Source organism: Aythya fuligula, chromosome 2, assembly GCF_009819795.1.
Source record: "Aythya fuligula isolate bAytFul2 chromosome 2, bAytFul2.pri, whole genome shotgun sequence".
In the NCBI taxonomy this organism is placed as follows: Eukaryota; Metazoa; Chordata; class Aves; order Anseriformes; family Anatidae; genus Aythya; species Aythya fuligula.
The window spans coordinates 72,849,894-72,870,558 of record NC_045560.1 but is presented as its reverse complement, the minus strand read 5'-3'; the positions used below and the strand labels follow the sequence as shown (position 1 = coordinate 72,870,558).

The window sequence follows — 20,665 nt, the reverse complement described above, 5'->3', positions numbered from 1 at the left end:
TGTCAGGTACTGCCAGGCATGTATGAGCCCTTTTCAGTTTCCTCAGGAAATAGAAAGAGATTAGCAGCCTAGCCCAAAAAGGGGCATTTATCCCAGCACATGTATTGAGTTCATTATGTGCAAAATAAACTAACTGATAGACTGATAGTTCATCATTGGCAGAATTTTTGTGTTTGCTTGTTTATTTTCAGAAGAAGCATCAACAGTGGAAAATCAGAGACAGAAGCTTTGTCTTCTGATTCTTTTTCCCTCCACAGCTCCATTTATTTACTCAAGAAAAAAAAAATAAGAAAATGTACTTAAATGAACCTTCATAAGGCATCTCAAACAGAAAATCAGAAAATGTTTGTGAGAAGATCATTTCCACGCTGAAGTAATGTAGCTTTTCTCTCTTAGCCGTCACCTTGTTGAGAAGATAATTCTGTATCTTCAACAGTTACCAGATGAAGCCTAGTAGATATTACATATAAAAGTAGATAAAGCAGCTGTGATTTGATCTTGGATGATATCCAGTGTTGGAGAATTCTGAATGCTAGAAATATACTGATTTTCTGAATGATTGTGAAATGTAGCCAATGGAAAAAGATGGAATTTTGCAATCTTACATGAAGTACCATTACAAATAATTTTTTCCTTTGCTTCAAATGTGATTCATTTTATTACTTTTAAGAAAATGGGAACAGATAATGGCTTAAAAAAGGTTTAAGTGCTTTGTTCTGAAAAGTGAAGGAGTGAAATGTTGACAGTTTTCTGAGTGTTTCCAAGTTCAATGTTTATCCTGGCAGAGTATGAGACAGTTATAAAGTCTCACTAGTCATACTGATTAAAAAGGTAAAATTATTTCCGGGTGTTTTTCAGAAGAATAATAGAAAAAGTTGTGATAGTATTGAAATGTATTTTCCCTGACGCTATCCACCACTGTAAAGTATACACACACGCAGACACACACAAAGCACTTTTTCAGAATCAGGGTGTATAAATATTGTATTGCCAACAAGCACTGCCTTACCCTGGATGCTGTTATTTCTAATAGCCAAAGGAAATCAAAGTTAGCTGGTGAGGTATGCCTCTGCTGTAAAGCCGCTGTGTGTATATTTACTTGTTCATTGATTCCGTTCAGAAAAGGATCTAAGCAGAATTGGGCACCAGCTCTATGTCCTTTTCAATTAGTTCTCCTTCATTCTTGAAATTCTTTCTTTTCTGTTTAACTCCCGCCTTTAAAAAGATAGCATAAATCTTCTTAAGTAAGGTTTATGGCAGCTGAGTTTCTGCATCTACATTTTTATTTTAATCAGCTATGGTAAGGTGCATGTTAATGTCTGTTAAAAGGCCAATTATTTGTCCTATTAATTAGAAAAGGGCTAGGAGTACCTTTGGTTTGGATGTCAAACTTGCACAGTTTTGTTCTTTACCTCTAAATGAATGTCTTCAAAAAAGAAAAAAAAAAAAACAACAAAACAAGAACCTGTTCTGAAAGAGTGTGAACCTTTTCCTTTTAAGAATAGTTCTGACAACACTATTCTGACCTGTACATACATACATTATACATACAAAGTCTATTTTCCACATGGAAAAGTATGATTTCTCTACCATCTGATGCTGTAGTTCTTGCATACATTTGTGTAACTGGGGGATAGTCAGATTTTCACATGTAAGATCAGGAATGTGGACACAATATTTTGTTGAGTTTTAAAATGCATCTTAGTCACAAATAAATTGAATATTAGTCTTGTGGCAGTTGTGGCATTTTTTTGCTGCAAAATGACGTGTTCCTGAAGACAGATTCTGGAAAATATCATGGAACATTTTATGTAAGAGAGGGCAGCAGGACAACGTTTATCTACTAGGCTGTCAAATGCATGGCATCTCTTGAAAATATGCTTACATCAACTGTTGTTTTTGTCTTGCTCTGCTCATACCATTTCAATACTAGTAACTAAATATATGTATCTAAGAAAATGTTATATGTCTATTTTTACATGGTAGTTGTTTCAATTACATATACACCACATTTTTCATGTTTTTCAAAATTTAATACAGAACAACTAGCTTTTACCAAACTTTTCCCCAGTATTGCCAAACCTGTGGCAAACTTCATGGTTATAGGCATTTCAGATTGATCTTATGCTACACTTTGAAAAAAAAAAAAAAAAGTGAGAAACTTTTAAAATATTCTTAGCAGTATCAGCAATATTATTAATTGTCTAAGACATGCATAATTTATAGAATATTCTGTCTTGTATACAACAGAATAACCATTGTAGTCTATTGGCTTTAAAATGTGTTTGTTTTACTTCTCATGTGTGAATGGAGCTAGAGAACTGCGAACTGTCTTTTAGTTTTAAAATAGAACAACCTGCTGAAGCCCACACTGTTTATGCTTCAGATTCAGTCCAGACAGACTGCAGCTGAACACGGAACAAAAAAAATGTCATGAAAAGAGCCCCTTTTACATTTCCCTCAGGATATCTATCAGCTCTGTGCAGCACTCTGTGTGGGCTTCACTGGATATATCACAAGAACAACTTTTATTAAATTCTATTTTATGACTTCAGCTTCCAGGCCCAGCATGAAAATGAAAGCAGAGGTAGAAATATTGCTTGGTCACACATTCCAAAAGCTTAGCTCAGTTTTAGTGGAAAGTAAATTTTAAAAATCATCAGGGCTTTTGAAAGTAAAGGTTTTACCTTTCAAAAATGCTTCTCCTGTACATGGGTGCTACATCTAATTCTGTTCCTTTTGGGCAACCCAAACTATACCCAAGAGTGGCTGCTGTTCTTCCTCTTCTGTTATGTGGCAATGTAAAACTGTTTCTTAACAGGAATTTTAAACAGCGAGCTGGTATTATATGCCTGCCATTTTGGTTTAAAAAAATGTTTTTCCTAACTATGATTGAAGCACATCAAATTGTTAGGATGTCAAGCAGTGTGGTTCATTGCATAGACCATCCCAGTTCAGGCTGAATTTTCATTCTATAAAAATAAATGTTTAAGCAAAAACGTAATTCTGAAGGTCACCAGGAAGCAGTGCTGCTGATGAAAATCTCTAACAGGATTTGTACCTGTACTGTATTTGAGTGTCAGAAAGTATAGATGCTTTTGATGCTTTTATCTAGCTCTGAAGTGCAGTTCCTAAAATATTTGCTAAAGAAATCAAGCTAATGGCCCAGACATTTCATCTGTTGAATTTAGTAGCAGTCAGGTAGAAAATTAAAATAAGCAAAGTTTGAACATACTGCTGAGGTCAGATAATATATGGGGTCAAGTTCAAATTTCAGCATATTCACTGTCAATTTTTATTTCAGGTAATTCAGACTATTACTGCAACTGACAAAGATAACTCTGCAAATGGGGCAAGATTCCATTTTTCTCTTGATGAAGGGCCTTCTTTGAATCCCAACTTTACTCTAAGGGACAATGAAGGTAAATCAAACACATACTTCTAAGAAGTGGGTCTCTGTTTCTTTCTGGGGTGTCTCAGTGAACAGAACAATTTCTATGCATTTCTTGACAGAAAGGGAAAATTAATCTGTCTTCACCGAACTGGTAGATAGCACGGTATATACAACATATTGTGAACTATGAATAATCATATTCTATTTCCTCTTTATATTCCATTTTATTTTAACATTTATAGTTCATACATTCAGGAATGTTTTTAGAAATTGGATTAATGAAAGAGGTGTTGGCATTTTGGTCTGTTGCTAGGTGAGTAGTACAGAGTGGGCACTTTCAAAGTTATTGCCTTCCTGATAGGAGAAACTAGAAATTTAAAGGGCATTAAAAAGTTGAATATGTGTTTGCATTTATGGATGTGATATCAAGAGTAAGGCTTTCAGGGCTTCCTGAGTGATCTCTTCATGCCCTTCCTAACAAAGTGCGCATAAAAAGCACAAATAGAAAAATATAGCAGATGTGTCCCCTGGGAAAAGAGCCTTCAGAGTCACTCAGCCACATTTCTTGTATCAAAGAACCATCCAGCCTTTCCAACAACAACAACAAAATCAACAAGAAAACCCCACAAGTTTACTTTTTTTGAGTATTGCCTCATGGTTTCCATTCTACAGCCTGATGAAAATGATAGTAAACTTTTAAATGCTTGTCTGTTATACCTCTTGGACTCTCCGTGAGTATATTGTGTGTTTTTGTTTGTATGCAAGTGTGGAAATGTGTGGTGGTTGGCTTTGTATTAGTTACGTTTTTGCAGTAATACCATGGAATACTTTCTGAGATCTTATAGATCACTACACATCTGTAATGACTGAGAGTCATTAACTCCATTATTGTACATATGACACATACACTGAGGTTTAGAATATTTTTCACAGATTTTTTGTATCCATTTTTAAAACCTGTGAGGGAAGGTGACTACATAATCTTCCTCAGGAATGTGTTCCGGTATTTAACTATACTTAGAGTAGGAAAAAAAAATGAGTCATGCTGTTGGCTCAAACTAGATTTGTGGCCCTCATATTCTAGTTCTAAAAGAAATCAAGCCAATACCTGTCAATATTAAAGACAAACAAACAAACAACAGAAAAAAAACTAACATTTGATGGACTGATTTATATATTTTAAATATTCCTTAAGTGATGACTCCAGCCCTTTCTCAGATTAGTCCATCATTTCCACTGGGATTATGATGGAGCATTCCTGTATTTTTGCATTTGAGACTGATTCAAATATACTCATCGAGTATTACACTGTGATCTCATGTGAAAGACTATGACCACATTAATTCTGAATAAAATACTTACACCAAGCCGTACATTTGAATAACTATTAAAATTGTGTTTCATGATGAAGTGGATATTTTATGTTTTTGAACATGTTTAATTGGAATCTATATTATTATATCTAATCATTACCATTAGAAAAAGGCTGTGTTGTGCTTTAAGGACTGCATGACAATATAGGTGTCCTGGTTTTAGTTAGGATAGAGTTAATTTTCCTCCTAGTAGCTGGTAGGGTGCTAGGATTAGGATGAAAAGGGTGTTGAAAACTGTTTTAATTGTTGCAGAACAGTGCTTACACTAAGCCAAGGACTTTTCAGCTTCTTGCTCTGCCCTGCCAGCGGGCAGGCTAGGGGTGCAGCAAGAGCTGGGACGGGACAGACCCAGGACAGCTGACCCAAACTAGCCAAAGGGGTATTCCATACCATCTGACATCATGTCAGATGTATGTATGTATGTATGTATATAGGGGTGGCTAGTCAGGGTGGGGGGTCGGGCTGCATTGTGCATCACTTGTTTCATACACATTCTTATTTTCTTATTCTTATTCTTATTCTTATTCTTATTCTTATTCTTATTCTTATTCTTATTCTTATTCTTATTCTTATTCTTATTCTTATTCTTATTCTTATTCTTATTCTTATTCTTATTCTTATTCTTATTCTTATTTCCTGTCTTAATAAACTGTCTTTATCTCAACCCACAGGCTTCACTTTCCCATTTCTCTCCCCCATCCCAGAGAGGGAGGGGGGAGGGAGGGCTGTGTGGTGTTTAACTGCTGGCCGGGTAAAACCACAACAATATGTTATTTATCTCTACAGATTTGTAAAAGGGTGAGAATTTTTCATAAATCTCCAATGTGGTAGTGCTATGCTTTGGATGTAAGCATGCAGGAGTAAGTAATTGATGCTTTCTTTTTATTTGCCCAAGGGAAGTGAACCCTGGCTTTATCACCAACAGCTGCAGGCAATGTGTGGAGCATCCTAATTTCGTTTTGGCAGTGTGCAGTGGGGGAAGAAAGTGGACGAAAGGTGGTCTTTAAGACAAAGACTTATTGTCATTATGTCTTTCTTTCACCTAATGAGATACAAAAAAAAAAAACAAAAAAAAACAACTAAGCATGAATTTCCTTTAACATCTTGCATAAAACTACTACACAAACAGAAACTCAGAAACTCCAGAAATGTTTTCCAATTTGCCCATGTACTTAATTCAAAGACGTTTTAGCTTAAATCATAACATGAAATTTAACAGTAAGTACCCAGAAAACTTAAAAACTAAAACACTGGCCTAATTTTATTCAGCATATGACCTTTTGATTCTGTTGCATAGACACTGCTATTTAGGAGGATCTTTTTTGTGATGCAAGCTATTTGTACAATACAAGTGAAACACAAAGTACATTCACAATATCTGGTTATGTCCCACTTACAACTTTCGTATTTATCATCTATCCCTATTCAGAAATTGAATTTCTGTTAATATGTATTCTAGGAAATGGCTGAGAGATGGTGGGCAAAAGAGGTATTTCTTATGTCTGTGACAAGTTCACACTTTTGAAAAATTTTGTTGTTGAGTATCATCTGTTAAAATGGATCAGAATGTTCCTAAGGCATGCTAGCTGCTATTTGTATTTCTGGATTTAATAATCCAATAATGGCTGAGATTCTGGTAGGATTTTTAGTTATGTTTTGTTATGGTGTTTAGCTTACATAGAAATAGAAAAAAAAATCAATAATTGCCTTAAGAGAATTTTCACTAGTGTTTTGCAAAATGCTAAAAAACAAAAGCTCAATGTCAGATTGAAAGTGGTAGTCAGTGATAGCTGTATCAGTCACTGCAAAGCTATATTCCTCCTGCAGTTGTCTTTGGATCAAGTAACCCTCTCCTTTTATTTCTTCAGGACAAAGGATTTATTTCACAAAAATCTCAGTGGACATTTTCTTTCCTTGCTTTCATAACGCTGAACAGCAGAATTTTGCCCTGACTTTGAGCCCCAGTGCTCTATTTCATGAATGTTCCAATACTGTATTATCAATAGAGCTGCAAGATCAAAAAACTCTACAATAGTGAATTGGATCCTTAAATTTTAACACATATCCATGCACTTTCACTGAAATCTAGAAGTGTTATGCAAGCATAAGGTTTCATAATTTGTCCCTACGTATCTGCATATACTATAGCAATATTCAGTCCCAACATGTTTATGATTCAGGTCAAATGTTCCATGTCTTCAGTAGAGGAAATAGCTGTCAGTCCATACAATTGATTGTATGACCACTTAAGCTTATATCTCTTGAGCCTGAGCTTGTGCCTTTACTCAGTAAAATACAACGTTAAAGCTACAACCCTTGAGTACGCACCCTCAAAATACAGAGCTTAAAACCGTTAGGGGAGAATACAGGACTATAACAAATATGCAGTGTAGCTGGACCTAAGAATTGGTTGGATTACCTTCTGGATATTGTTGTACTTTATGATTTTCATTTTAAAGGAAAAAAAAAAAAAGGAAAAGACAAAATATAACACTAAATATCTTATGTTACAGTACCTTCTTTGATGCTGGGTGAAATTTTTTATGTACTGACAAAGTAGTATTCAGAGAGAGTAAAAGTTTAAGAGTATGAACAAGAGGACAGTGTCCTGGTTTCAGTTAGGAAAGAGTTAATTTTCTTCCTAGTAGCTGGTAGAATGTTATGTTTTGGCTTAGGATAAGAAGAGTGCTGATATCAGGCTGATGTTTTAACTGTGGCAGAGCAGTGCTTACACCAAGGCAAGGACGTTTCAGCTTCTTGCTCTGTTCAGCCAATGGGCAGTCTGGGAGGGGAGGAAGAACTGGGAGGGGGACAGACCCAGGACAGCTGACCCAAACTAGCCAAAGGGGTATTCCATACCATCTGACGTCATGCTGAATGGGTGGCTAGCCGGGGGAGGGGGGCTGGACTGCTCGGGGTTAGTCTGGGCATCAGTTAGCGGGTGGTGAGCAATTGCATTGTTCATCACTTGTTTTGTACATATTATTATTATTATTATTATTATTATTATTATTATTATTATTATTATTATCCTGTCTTAACAAACTGTCTTTATCTCAACTCACAGGCTTCACTTCCCCATTTCTCTCCCCCATCCCATAGAGGGAGGGGGGAAGGTGAGTGAATGGCTGTGTGGTGTTTAGCTGCCAACTGGGTTAAACCACGACAGACAGACAGCAAAATGATTCAGTATCCATACACATGTAAACAAGACAAAACAAGAGCAGTGATAAAATTTCTTTGCTATACAAAGAAAATGCATTAGGTTGTAATCATTTCCTGGAGTTTGTAATTTTAGAAAACAAACCCAGCGAATATGACTTTTTGTCTGTTTGTGAATTGTACTTATGATAGCTTTTTAATGAAAATGGGTCTGTTTAAAATTTATTAGGTCCAGGAAAGTGTTGTAATTTGTTTAAAAATCTTAACAGCTAAATACTTATTCAATTTTGAGGTATTTTTATTACAGTTTGGTTACTACAAGACTAGTATCCAAGATACTAGTATACAAGATACTACTAGACTTCTTTGTGTTTTCGAGGATGTTCTCACAGATAACTTTGAGATCTTTTTCATTTGTGTGTAAGGCCTTAAATAAATGGTTTTTGCCTAATCAGTAAAATCTGCTACTGGATGTCCCATTTAAGATTTGCCTGGGCACTATGAGACTAAAAGTAACTTCTGATGAAGAATTGGTAGAAAGATGAAAGAGCCCCTTCAGAGCTGGTTCATAGCTTCATGGAGTGCTTTGGATTGCAAGGGATCTTAACAATCACCCGGTTCCAACCCCCCTGCCATGGGCAGGGACACCTCCCACTAGACCGGGTTGCTCAAGGCCCCATCCAACCTGGCCTTGAACACCTCCAGGGATGGGGCATCCACAGCTTGCCTTGGTAACCTGTTCCAGTGCCTCACCACTCTCTGAGTGAAGAATTTCCTCCTAAAATCTAATCTAAATCTACCCTCTTTCAGTTTAAAGGCATTCCCCCTTGTCCTATCATTCCACTCCCTAATAAAGAGTCCCTCCCCAGCTTTCCTGTAGGCCCTCTTTAGGTACTGGAAGACTGCTATAAGGTCTTCCCAGAGCTTTCTCTTCTCCAGGCTGAACAACCCCAACTCCCTCAGCCTGTCTTCATAGGAGAGGAGCTCTAGCCACTTAGTCATCTTTGTGGCCCTCATATGACTTGTTCCAAGTGGTCCAGGTCCATGGGGGCCCCAGAGCTGAACAAAGGGCTCCAGGTGGGGTCTCACAAGAGCAGAGTGGAGGGGAAGAATCACCTCCCTTAAGCTTCTGGCCACTCTTCTTTTGATGCAGCCCAGGATACAGCTAGCTTTCTGGGCTGCAAACTCACATTGCCAGCTCATGTCAAAGTTCTCATCAACCACCGCCCTGAGGTCCTTCTCCTCAGGCTGCTCTCAATCCATTCTCTAACCATCCTGTATTTGTGCTTAGGATTGTCCCAGGTCAAGTGCAGGACCCTACACTTGGCCTCGTTGAACTTCTTGAGATTCTCACAGGGCACCTTTCATACTTGTCAGGGACCCTCTGGAAGGCATTCTTCTGAAGCACTGAATTTTAAAATTACACTTTTTTTGTCCTTGAAAATTTGTATTTTTTTTCCAGATGGTCAAAGTATATTTGATATATTTTTCAAAATTCATTAGTTTGATGGAAAAATGCATGTGAGCATATTTAACTGTTATTATAACCCTATCTGTTAATATATAGACACATGCATATGCATAGTTTCTTTTACTGTCTGGATTTATAATACATATTATTCCTCTTTGTCTATTTTGTTACCTAGTTGAGACCGCTTGCAGAAGTTACACCACACTTTTCAGGGATCTGGAAGAAGAATGAAAGCCCAGAGAACAGATCACTTAGGTTCAAGAGAACATTTATGAATTTTATGCACAATATGGCAATGTTTTGCTGGTTTTTCGTTTTTTTTTTTTTTTTTTTTTTTTCCCAAGATATATAGTCTGTAATAGATGCTTCAATGGGTCTTGTAAATTTCTTGGACAGTAAGTATTTGTGCAGTGATTGTACAAATTCACCCAACACTGCCAATAAGATTTGTACATTCTTGTATCTTTGGAAATTGCAACTGCTGACTTCTGAAAGTAGAAAAAATTTACCTTACTTTCAGGGAAAAGCATCTCACTAAAGAATGGTTAGGATTTGTTCTTCTTTTCTTTCATTTCACAAAAATATTTACAGTTTTATTTTTCCCTTCTGCTTCTCAAAGATTTGTTTTTTTGAAAATTGCCCATTGATGGGGAATGTTTGGGAGCTGAAAAAAGGCAGGCTGATTTTCTAACACCGTCCTTTTGGAGATTCCTTTTTGTTAATGTTGTGGTCACAAGATATTGTAAAATCTACATATGTGGAGGCCTGCTTTTGTTTAAAATCTAGATCATGCTGAGCCCAACAACATCTGTATAAAATGAAATTTCTGATGTGTTCATCTACTTATGCCTATGGTTCAAATTAGCATTTTTCCCATATTGGAGTTCAAAACTGAGTCCAAAAACATTACCTGGCATGACTGTTATTTATGAAGAGGGCAACTTCCAGAGAGCAGTTCATCCCATGCCAGCATGAATTCCCCTGCAGAATTTTCTGTTCCTCTCTCTTCCGTGATATGTACAAAATTCTTATCTCAACCATATCACACAAGAAGTCTGTGGCAGGGCAGTGAACTGACTTTAGGGCTTTTAAGTTGCAAATAAGCATGCTAGTTACCTTATCTTCACTCCATGTCTTAGTTTCTCCAGAGCATCTGAAGTGGCATTAAAGAATGCCATGTTGAACCCCACCCTTTTCAACCTGATTTACATGGGAAATATCTGTGTAGTTCCTGCCTTTGTTCACATCAAAGATGTGGCATACTCTCTCTGGTTCTTCAGTATTGCAACTTCCTACTGCCTTTCAATTAAATATACTCCTGTAAAGAAGAGAAATTGTAACTGTAGGACAGTTATGCGGAAGAGGAATGATGTCTGAGAAAGTACAAAATTAGCATTACACATGGTATCAGTAAACACAAACCATAGAACATGTGTCACTACAAACAGGTTGAATGCCAGCCTGAACAGGAATTATCACAGAAACGATATATGAAAGTAAAAATTGAATTCTTCCTCAGACCTGTGAACATCTTTGATCCTTTTATGATTAATTAAGTTGGATCTAAGATTGACCAGATAAGTAGTTTAGTGCATAGTGTACACGTTCAGTGCTGCTATTTCTTGGTGTTTCACAAACCAACTCAAAAGCAAATAACTATGTTTCAGGCCCCAAATGTCTGCTAAGTTGCTTTCACTGAATGAGAAAGGAAGCCCATTGGCAGTAGCTTTAAACCAACACAAAAGAAAAAAAAAAATATTTCCAAGAGTCAACAGTAAAGAAATTAAACAGAAATGCCTACCAGTACAGTACTGCATAAACAATTGACTGATCTCACTTTAGAAATTCTACTCATTCTAATATATTTTCTTTTGTTTTTAATTAATTATGATGTCTCAGAAAATTTATAAAAGTTGAACTGTTGATATAAGCAGAGCTGAAAATTAAAGCATGCCTTAAGCTATAAAAAGGTTTTTACTCATTCTTTCCCATATCTCTTGTGCCTGCCTGTAATTTATAATGTGTCAAAGGAATTCTCAAATTGTGAATAATAAATAAATTAGTATTCTCCGAAGTGCTCCAGTAGTCACCTTCCTTGGTGTTATCATTGTATCTCAGCTTCTTTGATTTTACTATGCCTTCCTGTCTCTTCTGAGTTCAGAAGCTCAATGTGAAAAGGCAGAGGTGATAGGAAGAGGAATGTGATAACAGCCTGGCATGCAGCACACAGTCTGGCTTAACAAACTGCCACATCTTCAGAGTGTGAAGAGCTGCATTACAGCCATGCAGAATTTCCCATCTGTAACCTCAAGCCCACTTGAGAGGATGTTCTTATGTTCTAACTTGCTGTGTGTGCAAAGCACAGCCCAAATATGAGAAGGTTTAATGGTCATGAACTGGAGCAACGTGCATCACAGGGAAGCAGATGAATCTTTCTTTCCCTATGTTGTCATTAATTTTCCCTTAGCAACCAATCCTTTCATCTCCAGCAAGCCTAGGTTCATACCATACTTCTCAGGGATGAAGTTCACAGTCTAAATCTGTAGAGAAAAAAGATTTTCCTTCCAGGCTTGGAAGAATTAGATCTGCAGTTCGCAGCATCCTAGTGCTACTGCTGCTATCCTATACACTTGTGTTCCTTGAGTGTCTCCTGTATCTATTTTCAGGTATCAGAGGACTTTCTTAGGCCGTGATCCCCTCTCCTCTCTTTCAAACTAGCTTTCTTGTTGTAACATAGTATTTTTATTTTTTAATTTTTTTTTTTTTTTATTTCCCTTGGTAAACTCTTTCCTAGGTCATCAGCATCTGTCTTCATACTTGGCTGCCTTTAGCTTTTACAGTTTGTGGGATTTTTTTGTTTCATGCCAAAACCCTTCTTGTAAAAGCTGCTCCTGCTTGTAAAAACTTCCTTCTCAGTGGGTCCTCCAGTAGTTTTTGATACAGAATGTAAACAATTTAATTAAAAGATGGAAACAGGATACAGTTGGTACTGCAGTTTGTCAATTTCTGTTTAAAAATTTAAATCATTATAAACAAAGCTTTTTTTTTTATTTTAAACTTTTTTTTTTTTTTTTTTTTAATTATTTTAAACTTAAACTTCTCCTGCTCACGAATCCTCAATATTATTTTGTTATATTAGGTCAATTATGTTTTTCTTTTCAGCCTGCATTTTCATCATTGCTTCTTTACCTGTGTGATGATACTGGATCCCTCACTGGATTCCTCACTGGATCCCTCACTCTTTTACATATTTATGCCAGAAGGAGGAAAAGAGGAGGTCACGCTTTCCTGCTCAGATTTTAATACTCAGGTCTTCTTTGGATATAAGCACAGGAAGATTTGCATGTACAAAATTTTGTAGGATTTCATAGAATCACAGTCATTTAGGTTGGAAAAGACCTCCAAGATCATCTGGTCCCACATTCATTTTCGTACTTATGCAGACAAGGTAGATGAACAGAAGTGCCCCAGACACTTCTGTTCACTAATGGACAGGCACTAATGGAAATAATGTAGAGTCTGAAGTAGAAATGAAGGACTGTTATTATTGGTAGTAACACTTGCTGTCACCTTATGGAGTTAGCAGAATAAGATCTGAGAATTTTTTCTTCTGAGATGAAAGACATGACAGATGTTAATATTAATGCCTAGCTCATGGATACAGTGTCAATTATTACCAATAGGGAATTGCATTTCAAGCTGAGTCCTTGAACATATCCGTAGGTTTTTGAGGTGTTATTTCTGGATAACTTTGTTGTGTGATTGTCATCTTCTCGTTTGTTGTAACTTGAATTACAATTCCCTTAGAACTGTCACTTCTTTGAAATTGCTTTCTCTTCTTGCTGATAAGTGTGTCCTTATTATCCCACCTGTCCCATGTGGGAGTGTTGCACCTCACTAATGACTTCAGTGGGATTTCTAGGTGACCACTCAGACTTTAGCTTATTGTGGCAGTATTGGTGCTGAGGGGGAAAACAAAGAACAACCCCAAACGAAAACCAGGACTGGTCCCATTCTCTTGCAAAGAAACTTAATAACACAGGCTGTCTGTGAACGTTATATAGCAGTTGGCCTTGTACCTCCTCTGGACCCCGAGCGGTAACCAATGGATCTTAGACTTTATTACTATGTTTTTTTCTTGTCTGAGTTCATGAAATATTATGAAAGCTGTAATTGCAGCCCGACAGAGTAGTGGTATTACCATAGCATGAAAGGAAGTTATGTGGTACAGAGTGTAGCACAAGGCTGTTTAGGGATGTTTAAGGACCTGCAGGCTGTTGGAATAACACTGAAGCACTGTGTAAAGTGGGAGGAGTAAACTTGTGCATACTTGTCCACACTGCTTGCTGGTAGGGTCACTGGTATGTGCTGTTACCTCAAGCTGTGGCTGGGTTTTATGTGAGAGTCCTAGCTGGCCCAGACCAACAGCATACCAGGGAGAGTGCTAAAATTTAGCAGTTTGAGTGATTACTGTTCCTGGGATCACACTCACTCCCCACCCTTGTTTTGTTTAACAGCCTGCGAGTTCAGGAGATGAAAAGAGAAACTGTAGATAGAAGCTCTGCTAATAAGCTGTTACAAGGTGCATTTCAAGAGAGGGAAGGAATTATAAATTGGATGCTGAACAATCAGAAAGTCACCAGAGTTTTTAATGTGTATGGGGGAGATGATGAAGAGTTTCTTTCTGAATATAGAAAAACAGAAGCAGCAGTCATCGCCTAGTGTGTATAATGAGAACATTAATTTATTTTTATGCAAAATATGTATTAATGTTAAATTCTGTTCTAGTCACAAATATATGTGTTTATTTCTGCTCTTGGTCTTTTTCTGGAGCTCAACCTGCTTGAGCAGCTGACAGACAGACCAACTAAAGGTCATTTTGTATTCTGTGGTGGTTTCCGTGTTTGAACCCTTGAAGATTTTTGTCAATGTCCTCCAGCAGTATTGGGGAAGTTGGGACTGACAGTCTAACATTAAAAAATAGAGTGAATGGGAAAATAGGAAAGATATAAAAAAGCAAGAGTTTATTTATTTATTTATTTATTTATTTATTAATGCAATATTAAGTAGCAGAAAGATAAAACAGTGTCTTACTTTGCCCCCTTACCTTTACCAATATATGTGCCAAAAAATTAAAAGCCATGCAGACAACCTACCTGTTTGCAGTCTGTGGTCTGTAAGGTTAAGAGTTTGTTTTAGGAGTATTTAAAATACATCTACTGAGATTGTTCAGGTACTGCATTTAATTAGATCATATGTGTATCAAAGAACAAGCTGTTTCAATTTTGTTAAGTTAGACTTAGGACTTTTCCATATATTTTATAATTAGATCAGCAAAGCCTAGTAAGACTAAAATGGGTAACCACAGTCTGTAATCATGGCCTTAAGGCTACTCTGCTTTAGGGAAGAATTTTCTTTACAAAATAAATGCAATCTGAATTTGTGTTATCAGGCTTAATTTCTTCAGTCATTTGACTCCATTATAAAACAATTTCCTTCCTAGTTTAGGTGCTGAATAATCTGGAAATAATTTATTTCTTAACAATAATATGATGAGAAATTTAAGCATTAGTGGATATACCATGGTATGTTTTATGAGGTTATAAAGACCCAGATTAAGCAAGAGAAGAGAAGAGTTAAAATTTAATAGAATGTTTATAAGAAAAGATAAATATTTCTACATATCATATGGTTTAGGTATACAGGAATCATTTCCACAACCCTATGTCAAATGGAAACCCTGACTTAATAGATATCTTTTCATCAACTCTGTGTTGGAGTTCTTCTACGGACTATTGAAAACACTTTTACTTTGGAATACGTGTGTACCAAAAGTATTTTATCTGTAGAAATAACATTTTCGTAATGTGATTATCTTGCTCTGTGTCAGATGTTTCAGATGACAAAATTATCTTTTTGTGCCACTGTGCCTTTAAAAGGGTTTTGTAAATAGAATGAATATAAATGACATTATATATGGCTGGTGTCATGCCTCTAAAGAGGAGGTTGGCATGAACCTCAGAATTTAGTCCTCAAAAGTGACATGACAAAGTTGAAGAGGACTTGAAGGCCTACTGAAAATAAATAAATTAATAGAAATCAGATTTTGCACCCACTGCGAAGGAGAAGAACAGAACTTAATGAATTACTAGCAAACTCAGACTGGAGATTTCCAAGAAGATAAGCAGGGAGGATGGAGAAGAAAGCTAATCAACTTCAATGCAGCAGGACCTCATGCCCAGTTTTTGGCTCAGTGGCACGGTTCCTTTGTGACCTTAGGCAATTCCTACCTCAGATATTTTTCTCATGCGAAACTGCTTACCAAATATATTATGATATTATTCTGGGGGGCTACACTATCTGTTTTGATCAGTACACCCCTATTGGGTAATACACAAAAGCGAAATGTAGAGACAATTGAATAAAATTAATGGCTTAAAATTTGAGACAGAATTTGACAGAAGTTGTGGCATGAAGGATAGTCACCTGGTGAATAGTACTGTAGCTACAGTAGTAAGAAAAAAAATATATATATATATATACATATATATAGGAATAGGAAGGAAAATCCAGCAGACACATTTTTGCACTATCACCTTTGTGTTGTTTTTTAACAAATTCCAAACCCACAAACCCACCACTGGGGATCTGTGACTGTTAGTCATGTGCAAGCATCATGAGAGGAGAGCTCTTCTCTTCCAACCTCTCATCTTCTTGGTCCTGATTTCTTTCAGCAACTCCTCTTGTCTTCAATTTCTCGTGGTCTCCAGTTTTGCTTGGTGTATCTGTGGGCTCTTATTCAAGGGCCTGTACTTTTAAAGTGGCAGCAACAAACTGAAATGGAATTTTAAACATATGAAATTATGATGTAAATATATTATCATAGCATTTCTTCCTCTACACTCCCTTTATGCCCCTAAATTTCTTGGACTTGAAGGGACATGCGTGGCAGTTTGCCATCCAAATTAGTGCCCATAAATACTCTTGCAGTGTGTGTGTAGTAGCATTAGTATTCTCATTGACTGTAATATATGTCAGATGGATCTGTAGGTAACATAATGGTGACAAAATGTTGCATCACTTTCTGTCACCTTTCCTTACCTACCTTAGACCTTTACTGGTTTAGAACAACTAGTATCTGCTCTCTTTCTTTCCCTTCCCCATTCCTTCTCCCTCTCCCTCCCCCTCTCCCTCATCTTTCCTTCCGTAACTACATCTTCATCTTGACCTCTCTACAGCATGAGTCCTTTCAAATATTTTCTGAAAGCTCGGGTGATCTATAAAATTGATCACAAACAGCAAAATGTGAAAGTTTTAATTTAACTTTTATTAAAGACATTTTAACATTAATTTGAGAATCAAAATGACTTTTTGTTGATGAATTCCTCAACAGATATTCTTAGATTTCCAGGTATTCACATTTACAGGTGTCCATACACAGCATAACATAGGATTAAAACACTTGGAAACTGGGCCCAAAATGTTTGCCAAAGTTCACTTAGACTCTGAGACATGAGCATAAATAATCTTATTTATGCAATTCTAGTTACTTTGCCCTGTCTCCTCTTAACCTTCCATTGGCTAGAAATGCTTCCCAATAACTTTAAATCTAGATCATGCATTTTCACAGATTAGGATTGTGCCCAATAGTTGTACTGGATAGGAAACAAACAATTAATAACATATTTCTTTTTTGCTTCATTAAGATGATATTCTGTTTTTCTTTTGATACCGTAGATAACACAGCCAGTATACTGACAAGAAGAAGGAAGTACAGTCGAACTACTCAAGATATCTATTACCTCCTGGTTTTGATTTCTGATGGTGGAGTGCCCCCTCTCAGTAGCAGCAGTACTCTCACAATTAGGGTTTGTGCTTGTGAGAGAGATGGACGAGTGAGAACTTGCCATGCTGAAGCTTTTCTCTCCTCTGCTGGGTTGAGCACAGGAGCTTTAATTGCAATCCTGCTCTGTGTTGTCATTCTTCTTGGTAAGTCATTTTCAATATTAAGTACTGCCATCCTTCCACTGGTTGTCTGAATGAGACAAGGCAGAAATTTTTAATGTGATATGTTTTTGATCCTGAAGCTGCTTAGTAGTAGAAGGTAATTAGAAACATATAGCTGTGATTAGAGGGGAAAGGTTTAGCTAAAATGCATAGGAAAAAATGCCTTTAAAGTACATTATTGAATACCTGGAATCCACTAGAAATAGTTTTTCAGAGGTTATCAAGTAATTAGCACTGCAGATAATTTTTTCTGTAATTTGGAAAGATTTCAAAAAGCCACTGACTCTAATTCCATGTCTCGAACAGTGTGAAAAATTATAGAAGAGAGATGAGGAAAGCTTTTTGAAATGCATTACACTGTAGGAAGCACCATTAGCACCATACAAAAGCCATTTCTTAATTACCTTTGTGGGATAAGCTGATAGCAATGCACAGCATAATCCACAGAGGCAAGGGACATATGAGACAATGTGATGACTCCATTAGATAAATGACCTTGCAAGTGCATTTTCTTTCCACTTTTTTTTTCTTTCTTCCTCCCTCCCTCCCTCCCCCCCCCCAGCCAATTTGAATGTTACCCATTAGTTAATGTTCTTTTATTTATTTATTTATTTACCTATTTATTTATTGTGGCAGAGGGACAACTTGCTAGGTATATATTCCTGTACTATTCACGTGCCTTTCTACATTCTAATAGAGATGGAAAGAAATAATGTGAGTTGCACTGTGACTCACATAGGAGATTTTGAGGATTTTTTTCTGAATGCTCTACATTTTCTATAGACAACTTTCATCACAGCTTACTTCAGAGCTTCTTTATCAAAAAAGTGTTTTAAAATGTATATTAACACAATTAGTTTTAAATCTTGTATTTTATCATAAAAGATTGAACATTCATAAGAGAAAAAATAAAGCTTATACATTTTAATTAGATAACTATGTTGGATATTGGTCTTCATGAAGCTCTGAAAGCCCGTAACAATGCTTCTGAAAAATGTCAGCCTTAGTTACTCATTTCTCATTTACTGAAGGGTGTTATCCCCTTTTGTGTTCTTTATGAAATCCCTAATAATCTAACCAGTGGAATTCATTATTGGCTCAAAAAACACTAGCAATTCCCACAGAGCAAATACACACTAGAAGAATGCTCTTTACTGGCCCTTTGGAAGACCAAGCTGTATTGGAAGTTTGTAATTTTACAATAACACTATTAACTTTCCCCTTGGTTGTCTGTTGTCTACCTGTTACGCTTTGGCAGGTTGCTATGTCAAAAAACAGCTGTATAGATTTCATGGGTCATTTCCAGGCATGCAGTAATCTATCTTCATGTAACAAACACATTATACCTCAAAGGTAGTGCTCAGTTAGGACTATAAGTAGGCTCTTTTCCAAATTGAACATGTGCCTGATGTAATGATACTCCAGTTCAAGGCCAGCATAATAATATCAGAATGCAAATATTAGCCTGAAAGGATTACAACTCTGTATTCATGACTTAGTATGTGCTATTTCTGTAGCATATATCTACTTACTTTGAATGTAAACCTTAAACCTAATCTAATATCTGCAGTTTTCTCTTTAGCAATTGTGGTCCTTTTCATCACCCTAAGACATAGCAAGAAGGAGCCCTTGATCATTTCAGAAGAAGATGTCCGAGAAAATGTTGTGACATACGATGATGAGGGCGGTGGGGAAGAAGACACAGAAGCATTTGACATCACAGCACTGCGTAATCCATCAGCTGCTGAGGAACTAAAATATCGGAGGGATGTTCGTCCTGAAGTGAAGCCTGCGCCCAGGCACCATCCCTCTTCAAGCCTTGACAGTGTAGATGTTCAGGAGTTCATTAAACAAAGACTGGCAGAGGCTGATTTGGACCCCAGTGTGCCCCCGTACGACTCCCTGCAGACATATGCCTATGAGGGTCATAGATCCGAAGCTGGATCTATCAGCTCTCTGGATTCAGTCACAACACACTCTGACCAGGATTATAATTACCTTGGTGACTGGGGGCCTGAGTTCAAGAAGCTAGCTGAACTCTATGGGGAAATAGAATCAGAAAGAACAACTTAGTTGTAATTCCCAGAACAACTGGAGATAGAACGACAGCAACAGTAACAACAAATGAATACAGTACTTGGAACTGAGCAAGTTGTACACAGTTACTGTAGAACAAGTGCCCTTTTCATATTTGAAACTGGGTTCTCCAATTGGAAGAAAGTCAAATTTGAAAAATACAGAAAAAAGAAGCTATTGTCCCTTGTGTATATTTTTTAATTGCTCAATAAAGTCTGTGGTACCATACAGTACCTAAAGTAAAGCCAAGCAATGACACTTTCATTGCAATACGCTTAACATCTCCAAGCTATAGTAAGTTATGGTCATGCCTGTATAGGAAGATAGCTGATGGAAGAGTGAATTTCTTGCAGGTGGTTTTGATGTTGCATTTCTAGCTGTGCTCTAGCCCTTGTGATCCCAGTGTGAGGTAGCCAGTGGGGTTTACTATCAGTGTGAGAAGTCCTAAGAGTCAGTTTCCTTTAACAGAAGGGATAAGCCACACCTGTCCTCTTAAATAAATGGTCCTTTGACATCTTATTGAATTAGCAGGTTGCATTGAGAAGATTTAATTTCATTATGTCCTTCATAATCTTTTCATCCCTAACCAGCTAACAGAGGGAGGGCATCATAAGCTGTCATCATGAACATGGCTCTACCCCATAACCCCAGAGCTGCTCTGTTACAGTGTGCTAGAGGAACTGTTTCCAGTGTGTGTGCTTTTTCTTTTTGTCTTTTCATGGGAATACCATCTAAATGGCATGGATCCAAAGTACACTTTATGCAGCAAAGCAGATGAAGCATAGGTTATTTCAGTAAAAACAATGGCAGCACCATTAGAGTATGCAGTTGTTTGGGTCACCGTGCTTCACTTATATCAATAGATGAAGCTTTTGAAGTCTGAATCCAGGAGCAACAACAATCCATTTATGACACAGAGTTCTTAATCATAATGTGTCTATTTCTGTGTGTAATGTATCTAAAAGCACAATAGAGCTTCTGGTAAGACACTGGAATAGAGAAAATTGAAAAAGCGAGATTAAGATGATGATGCTTTTTTCTTTTTAGTTCAGTTAATGGATATTTCATTTCTCTTGCAGTATTTTCTTGCAGCATTTTCTATTTAAGCAGAGCAAGCTTTTTTATTATTATTATTATTTTTCTCTCCTTGTTTCAAGCATCATGGGAACAGAAACATTTAAA

General features: G+C 36.8%; 1 protein-coding gene across 2 annotated transcripts in view; it reads left to right on the top strand.

Annotated features, from left to right (window-relative positions):
* Nucleotides 1-20,494, top strand: part of CDH18 (cadherin 18) — a 464,051-nt gene extending 443,557 nt beyond the window's left edge. Inside the window, exons 12-14 of one of the 2 annotated variants that reach the window (XM_032183266.1) lie at nucleotides 3,305-3,422; nucleotides 17,138-17,389; nucleotides 18,990-20,494. In XM_032183266.1, coding sequence (XP_032039157.1) covers nucleotides 3,305-3,422; nucleotides 17,138-17,389; nucleotides 18,990-19,480 — 861 coding nt within the window. In that variant the 3' untranslated portion in view covers nucleotides 19,481-20,494. Of the gene's footprint in view, nucleotides 1-3,304; nucleotides 3,423-17,137; nucleotides 17,390-18,977 lie in introns of both variants that reach the window. The other variant, XM_032183265.1, reaches the window with a different exon arrangement.
* The last annotated feature ends 171 nt before the right edge of the window (nucleotides 20,495-20,665 follow it).